Below are 7,601 nucleotides of genomic sequence, written 5' to 3' on the forward strand. Positions count from 1 at the left end.
AATTGTTCGATCTGCGGGTCCCCCGCTGCATGCATGTCACTGCCTCCTAACTCGGCTCTGAGGTTTGACCGTGTGAGAATACCTCCCCCCAAACAAAGCCAGCTTGTCACGAACTGGGTCTGTGTACTGTAGACAAACCGGGTAATTGGGCTCTCCGCCTCCTCACCCAAAACAAACACTCGCAAACGCCCGCCCCCACGCTGGCGGGATCTGCCTGTCATCTGGGCACCGGCTCCTGCTCCGGCTGCCTCCGACCCCGGAGACACGGCAGGCCCTGCCCTCGCCCGCCCCGGCTGCCGGGGCTGACGCACAGGCCACAGCCTCCGCTGCCGGGCGCGTGGGCTCCTGCCCAGGTGTGGCGGCTGCGGGGAGGCGGTGCGGGGAACCGGCGTCCTCCGGCCGGCCGGGACTCGGTGTCTAGCAGCCGCTCGCCTGCGCGGGTGACAGCGGCGTGCGGGCCGGGAAGAGCAGGGCACGCTGTCCCCGGCTCCGCGGCTGCCGGTGAAAGCCATGCGTGGCTTGCGGGCACCGCCCGGGAGCTAGTGAGGGGCGAGCGCGGCGCCCACGCGCGGCGGGGTGGGCTCCGCGCTCCCGGGGACCGGGCGGGGCGGGGCTCATCCTGCAAAGTTGACCCAGGGCAGGCTACCGCCGGCGTCCTGCTGCCCTAGATTCGCCGGGTTCTTCCAGCGGAGCCAGGGGTGGACGTCGCCGGCCCGCTGACACCCGAGGGACCCGGAGAAGCCAGCGGGCGTCGGCGGAAGCCCGCGCAACGCGAGATGGAGGCTGCAAGAGGGGACGTGCGGGCCGGCGCCGAGTAGCCCGCGGGCCCCGGGGCTGGACCTTGCCCGGACGCTGTGAGGGCGCGCGAGCAGGGCCCTCCCCCGGGCTGCCATGGAGGTGCCCAATGTCAAGGACTTTCAGTGGAAGCGCCTTGCTCCACTGCCTAGCCGCCGGGTCTACTGCTCACTGCTGGAGACCGGAGGGCAGGTCTATGCCATCGGGGGATGTGATGACAATGGCGTCCCGATGGACTGCTTCGAGGTCTACTCCCCCGAGGCCGACCAATGGACCTCCCTGTCCTCCCTGCCCACAGCCAGGGCCGGGGTAGCGGTTACTGCCCTAGGAAAGCGGATTATGGTGATCGGGGGTGTGGGCACCAATCAACTGCCTCTGAAGGTCGTGGAAATGTACAATATCGATGAGGGCAAGTGGAAGAAGAGGAGCGTGCTGCGTGAGGCTGCCATGGGCATTTCTGTTACAGCCAAAGGCAAGTGGGGCCAGGGTTGAGGGTGGGTGTGGAGAAGGAAGTAAGGGGTCACAGGGAAAACGGATGGAATGCAACATGATTTGGGCGGCCAATAGCACGTTCCCCGTCACATTTGAGCCTTACATTAAGTACTAAAACTAGAGACCCGTTGCCCTTATTTTACAGATTGGGAAGGGAGGCTGAGCAGGTGAAATGTCTAGGAATTCCATCTGATGCCAGGAGTCAGCTCCAGCGGGTTCCTCCTGGCAGCCTGGGCAGGCCACTGCAGAGGGAGCACCAAGGTGTGAGCTATGGGGTTATCTGCAATGACTCTGCATACCCTGGCATTCAGCCGAATGACCACATTCCCCGTTGGCACCCCACCCCCCACCCCCAACCTACCTATGTAGGTTCCTGAGGATGCTCATCCCATCCTTCTACCAACACCAGGTCTGCCGAGGAGGCTTTGGGACCGGATCCCAGGATCTTCTTTAACTCCTGACTACAGTGTCAGTGGTACTGAGGGCAGGTCAGCATGTTCCAAAGGTGGATTCGTCTAGCGGAGTGTCCGGGTCCACCGAGTTCTGTGGACTGCATGTGGTTTTTAAATTCTCATTTGACCTTTTTTTGGGGAGCTACTACAGCCTATAGAGGGGGTCCAACAGCTGTTTTGCTGAAAACACAGTTTGATGAGAATGAAAGTTAAGAGACCCCAAGTTCGTGTACACTTGCCTCCACGCTGTAGACACTGCTTCTTTAGCGACACGACCCCAGCTGCCTGTGTGGCATACGGCAGATCAGAAACCAGCCTTTCTTCAACACCTGTTCTGTCCCTGGCACACTCCTAGGTCACAAGGACAAAGGAAAAGAGTAGAAAATCTGGGCCCTGGAAGTGATTGGCGAGAAGCTGGGGCCCAGAACCCCCTTGGGCAGGGTAGACAGTAGGGTTTCCATGATCTGCCAGTTAGAAGGAGGAAAAGCCAGGCCTGGTGCTGACGGCCTGTAATCCTAGCTACTCTGGAGGCTGAGGCAGGGGAGTGGCAAGTTCAAGACTTGCCTAGGCTGCAGAGTGAGTTCAGCAGACTGAGGCCGAAGGATTGTGAGTTCAAGTTACATAGTAAGAACCTATTTAAAAAAAAAAAAAAAAAAAGAAAAGAAAAAGAAAAAGGATGGAAGGCCCAGAGGCCCATGGGGACACTGAGAATAATGAGTATGGACTATACTCCATCCCTAGCTTCGTTAAATCATACTAAAAGTTAAAAATCAAGGTGTACCTTTGGTGCTTTATCCCTTTATCCAATGAGATAAGTGCTATTTTTATTCTGTTTTTAGAAGAAACAGCAGGAAGCCCTGAAAGGTTAATTACCCAAGGTTAAATAAATAGTAAGTCATGACCATGCCTGTGCTCCAAACTATAAAGTCAAATGAATTCAACAGTTAGGTTGGTAAACGTTTACATGTCAACCATTGTACTGAGTTCATAGATTAACAAATTCTCAAGGACCTTCGGTGTATTGGGAGGAACAGGTCAAGCTGGTATCAGTTACATGCAGTAACAGAGCAATGGAGATACCATCACTCAGGAGGCACCAAGCCAAGTCCTCTGGGCCCCCTGCTTTGCAGCTCAGGGAATCCCAGTTGAGGTTCAAAGGATGGGTCAGAGCTGGCTGCCGGCCTGAATGACTGTGGAGAGGATAGAGTTTTTCCAGAAGGGGGTGTTCCTAGAAGGGAAGGTCGAATTTGTGCTAATCAGGTGCTCGTCATCAGGCCCTTTCCCAGCCTTAGGCTTAGGGTTAGGATCCCCCTACCCACCCCTAGTACGGCTAGAAAGTAGAGAGAGATAGGGTTGCTCACTTTGTCCGGTAGTAACATCCAAGAGTCAAGGCACCACAGAGAGAAAGGCTATGAGGAAGGGCTGCTGGGAGCAAGAACCACATACAGGTACTGAAGATTCCTGAGAGGAAACCCATTCAGGCAAGGGCTGGGGAAACACAAATGGTAGTCCATGCTCTTTGGTACAATGTGCAGAGTCCCTGAGAAGCTGCCTACTGCCAAGAGCAGAGGAGAAAAGAGGGGACTCCCTGCTCAGAGAACCTAGCTCTCTAAGGGCAAGGTTTCTGAAGGGTCAGTTCCCCAAAGCCTCCTCCTCCTCCTCCTTCAGACCTGGCCTTATCATCCCGTTCCACACAGGGGCCTCCTGGATCCTGCAAGCTTCTGTACATGTGAAGGAGAATGCCTTTTCCCCACTGGGGTAGCGGACAGAACTGCTGACAGGCCAGGGCCGGTGACTGGGGCCGGCTATAGTTCTGAAGGACTTCACCATGACTGGAGACTTAGTGTCTGAGAGTTCCTATGGGATCCTATGGGACAGGTCACCCCTGGAGGTCTCCCCTCGCCTTGCCCCCTGGGTGCCTAGACAGGGGGACTGGAGGACGGGGGGGGGGGGGGGGGGGGGGGACAAACCTGCAAAGGGTTACCTAGACTCAGGCTTCACTGTCATCCGTCTCTGTGCAGGGTTTAGTATATCAGGCTTTGCTAAGGACTTGGCACTCATGAGGGCCGAGGCACAGTCCTGCCACAGCTTCAGGAGGACCCAGGTTTAGCCATAATAGGGACTTTGAATGGTGCTACCCACCCCACCAAGACAGCTGGGATTCATTAGCAGAGCAGTGTCCAGGAATTGGCTTGGCCTATGGAAGGTTATAGATTCTGTTGGGCCTGTCTCTGGGTGCCTGTGAGCCAAACTGTCTCCCTCTGTGTGTGCTTTTTCTTAGATTATCGAGTGTATGCTGCAGGTGGGATGGGCCTGGACCTTCGTCCACACAACTACTTGCAACACTACGACATGCTAAAGGACATGTGGGTGTCGCTAGCACCCATGCCCACTCCAAGATATGCTGCCACCTCATTCCTCCGGGGCTCCAAGATCTATGTGCTGGGTAAGGACAAGCTCCTTGTTGTTCATTTCTTCTCCTTGCTCCCTTGGGTGAGTTCCCTAGGAAGCAATGCCCACAGCCTGAGAATTTCCCTGGCCCTGGGGGATAATCACACTGTTCCAGCCCTCGAGGAGTCTTTCAAATGACTGAATAACAGAAGGGAAATCCCAGTCCTGTTGGTTCTCAGGGACTGCTTTTTTTTTTTGTCCACCGTGTACCCTGTTCCCACCTCCAGGGGGACGACAGTCTAAGTATGCGGTCAATGCCTTCGAGGTCTTTGACATAGAATCTCGGTCCTGGACCAAGTTCCCCAACATTCCCTGTAAGCGGGCCTTCTCCAGCTTTGTGACCCTGGACAACCACCTGTACAGCCTGGGAGGCCTGCGGCAGGGTCGTCTCTATCGGCAGCCCAAGTTCCTCCGGACAATGGATGTGTTCGACATGGAACAGGGTGAGCTGGGTCCACACCCCCTTGGCTGCTTGCCTTTCTTCTAACTGATCCCCACTTTCCCCATCCTGGCAGATCTTCCTGGGGCTGCTTACATATCCAGGCAGGCCTCTCCAGTGTCTGAGCATCCTTCCTAACTCACGGATATGCTCGCAGTCAAATTCTATTCCAGGCACCTTTGGCCTGGCTGGCTCTTTCCACTGTGGTCCTTCCTCCTCCACCCCCAGTACTGTGCAGGACCAGGTTAGGAAGGGACTCTTCCTGTGCTGATGGAGAATCAGAGGGATCCTGATTTCTCCATTCACCACCTTTAATCAGATTCCTCTCCAGTTTAGAACCATGGAAAACCTAAACAGAACAGGGGCTCATGGGAGTTGTATACATTAGACTGTGCCAGGCACCAGAGAGGTGGTAGAGGGTGTCATTTCAATCAGCAGGGGAATGTTCTCTGCATCCTGGACACAAGGGAGTAGCCGCCCAGGGTAAGAGCCACTTGGGATTCATCTGTATTTGTTAGGGGACATGAGCACCTAATCCTCCGTCTCTGTCCTGTCACTATGCACACTTGCAGGGGGATGGCTGAAGATGGAGCGCTCATTCTTCCTTAAGAAGCGCCGGGCAGACTTCGTGGCTGGTGGCCTAAGTGGCCGGGTCATAGTGGCTGGGGGACTCGGTAAGGATAGATCATCGCAGCTGTTCTGTGTTGTGGTTCTGGTCCTTGGCACTGCACTTGAGTGACAGACAGTACTGACTTCTTGCATACCTCCCACTGCTTTACTCCAAAGAATTCAATACAGTCTGGACTTGACCTTTCCACGTGGGCCCCCCCTGGGTTCTTTCAATTCCGTACTAGGAAAATGGAGATCCAGAAAAGATAAGGGACATACTGATAACTGCGAACCCCTGTGCTGGACCCAGGTCCCTGAGTCCCTTTCTGGGGATAGCTGGAGACAAAGGGTCAAGGGTTCAGTTGTCAACCTTCATGGACCCAAGTCTTCTTGGACATCCAGCTGGATCTTGGGATAGCAAAGCAAATGATCAAATAAATGGTCCTAATTCTGGATTTGATGTATAACTCCTCCTTCTCAAAGACTGCTGGTATTTTGAAGGCTGGACTGAGGCTTGGGGCACACTGAAGTCATTAGGGCACGGTGATAAAGGCAGTGGGGCTTCCAAGCAGCCAGCGTTTACTCGATGTAGACATACCCCACTATACTCATTCATGAACAACCATATAAGCTAGGTTAGTGTGTGTGTGTGTGTGTGTGTGTGTGTGTGTGTGTGTGTGTGTGTGTGTGTTGTGTGTGTGTGAAATCAGGAGGGAGGAAGCAGTGCTCTAGAAACCCAAATGGTAACCAAGAGTGAAGAAAACAATCCCCCCCGAGACAAGGTTTCTCTGTGTAGTTCTGGTGCCTGTCCTGGAACTTGCTCTGTAGACCAGGCTGGCCTCGAACTCACAGAGATCCACCTGCCTCTGCCTCCTAAATGCTGGGATTATTCAAGGCGTGCGCCCCCACCGCCCCACTAACAATCCTATTCTTAAAATGAAATCGAAGAGGGAAGGAGCACGGGACAAAGTTGCTTGACAGGAAGTCTTGGCCCAGGATGCCAGAAGGGGGACCATCCTGTAAAAAGACAAGGAAGTTGCTTAGTTAGCTTTTACTTCTGGGTTGGGAGATGGTCACTGTGGGACATGGCTTGGTGGTTGGGCTCCCGGGTCTAAGATCTGATTCTCCTGTTGTTTTCAGGAAACCAGCCCACTGTCCTGGAGACAGCAGAAGCGTTCCACCCAGAGAAGAACAAGTGGGAGGCCCTCCCTGCCATGCCCACCCCACGCTGTGCCTGCTCCAGCATTGTCTTCAAGAACTGTCTCCTGGCTGTGGGGGGTGTCAGCCAGGGTCTGAGTGATGCCGTGGAGGCGCTGTGCGTCTCTGACTCCTAGCTGGCCCGAGCTTGGCTGGACAGCAGCACTCCACTCCTGACACGAGGGATAGTCTCATCAAAGCAGTTTGGACTACATTCTCGGTCTCCAACTCCTGTTAAGAGCCAGTGGGGCCAAGCCCTAGGGCTCTCAGTGACCTCCCTCTGTCCCCTAACCTACCAACCAGTCCCAGAAAGCTGAAGAAAGTGCAGTTGACTCCACCAGTAAGTTAGAGCTGGGCTGTGGTCTGGGGAGAATCCCTACTCAGTGTTCAGACACAGAAAGGCACGGGAATGTTCCCTCCTCTCACCTACCTCCCGGGGTAGGGGGCAGTTGCCACCCGGAGGGGGAGCCCTTGTTGTCCTTCCCCGTCTCTGAGCTAGTCTGAGTGTCATGATGAACTCATGAAGAATGGGGCTTCCCAAGCCCCTTCCCCATACAGAAGTCAGCTGCGGGCCTGCCCCAGACCCCACCGACTTACCAGGCCCTGGACTTGAAGCCAAGGTGGGGGTGTGTAGGGAAGGTTGTCGGGGACTCACACACCAGGCCAGGCCAACAGCCTTGGCAGGAAGGACCCTTCCTCTCGGGTCCTTGTTGGGCATGTGGTGATGGAGTGTCAATATCTTCTGTGTTCTGCCTTCTGCCACATTCTTCCTACCCGAGGCCTGGCCATCCTGTGCTCAACAGCTCTCGGCGTGTTTCCGATTGAAACCTTCTCATTTACACTGTGGCTTCCAAATCCACCAAGGGTGGATTAATAACAGCAGCACAATGATTGACATCTTTATGCCTGTCTTCTTTGGACCCTGGAAACAAGGCAGGGGGTATCCTAGTTAAGTAGATAGACAATCCCATGAGACCACCTCCCCGTGTCCTTACACTAAATAGGGGCAAATTGGCTACCTGTTCTCGACCATTCCTGTCCAAGAGTTTTACCTTCCCTCGGCTGTAGCTGTCCGGCTCTCAAAGAGGGAGCCCATTTTTCTTCTCTTGATGCACACACACATGTTTGGCCAAGGTTGTGAGCATCCAGTCTTTGCCAGGTTCTAC

General features: G+C 54.8%; 1 protein-coding gene across 1 annotated transcript; it reads left to right on the plus strand.

Annotated features, from left to right (window-relative positions):
- The first annotated feature begins 315 nt into the window (after positions 1-315).
- Klhdc8a (kelch domain containing 8A) lies at positions 316-7,332 on the plus strand. The gene is made up of 5 exons (XM_052736896.1): positions 316-1,267; positions 4,021-4,185; positions 4,418-4,633; positions 5,202-5,303; positions 6,379-7,332. Exons 1-5 carry the CDS (start codon positions 892-894, stop codon positions 6,570-6,572), a joined length of 1,053 nt encoding a protein of 350 aa, XP_052592856.1. The 5' UTR covers positions 316-891; the 3' UTR covers positions 6,573-7,332.
- Positions 7,333-7,601: the final 269 nt, after the last annotated feature.

This window comes from Peromyscus californicus, unplaced genomic scaffold (genome assembly GCF_007827085.1).
Source record: "Peromyscus californicus insignis strain IS unplaced genomic scaffold, ASM782708v3 Scaffold_14__1_contigs__length_90479793_seg_2, whole genome shotgun sequence".
NCBI lineage: Eukaryota > Metazoa > Chordata > Mammalia > Rodentia > Cricetidae > Peromyscus > Peromyscus californicus.

Coding starts and splice junctions, on each gene's coding strand:
- Klhdc8a (XM_052736896.1), top strand. CDS start 892: ATGGAGGTGCCCAATGTCAAGGACTTTCAGTGGAAGCGCCTTGCTCCA. Junction 1,268..4,020: donor CATTTCTGTTACAGCCAAAG/GCAAGTGGGGCC, acceptor GCTTTTTCTTAG/ATTATCGAGTGTATGCTGCA. Junction 4,186..4,417: donor CTCCAAGATCTATGTGCTGG/GTAAGGACAAGC, acceptor TCCCACCTCCAG/GGGGACGACAGTCTAAGTAT.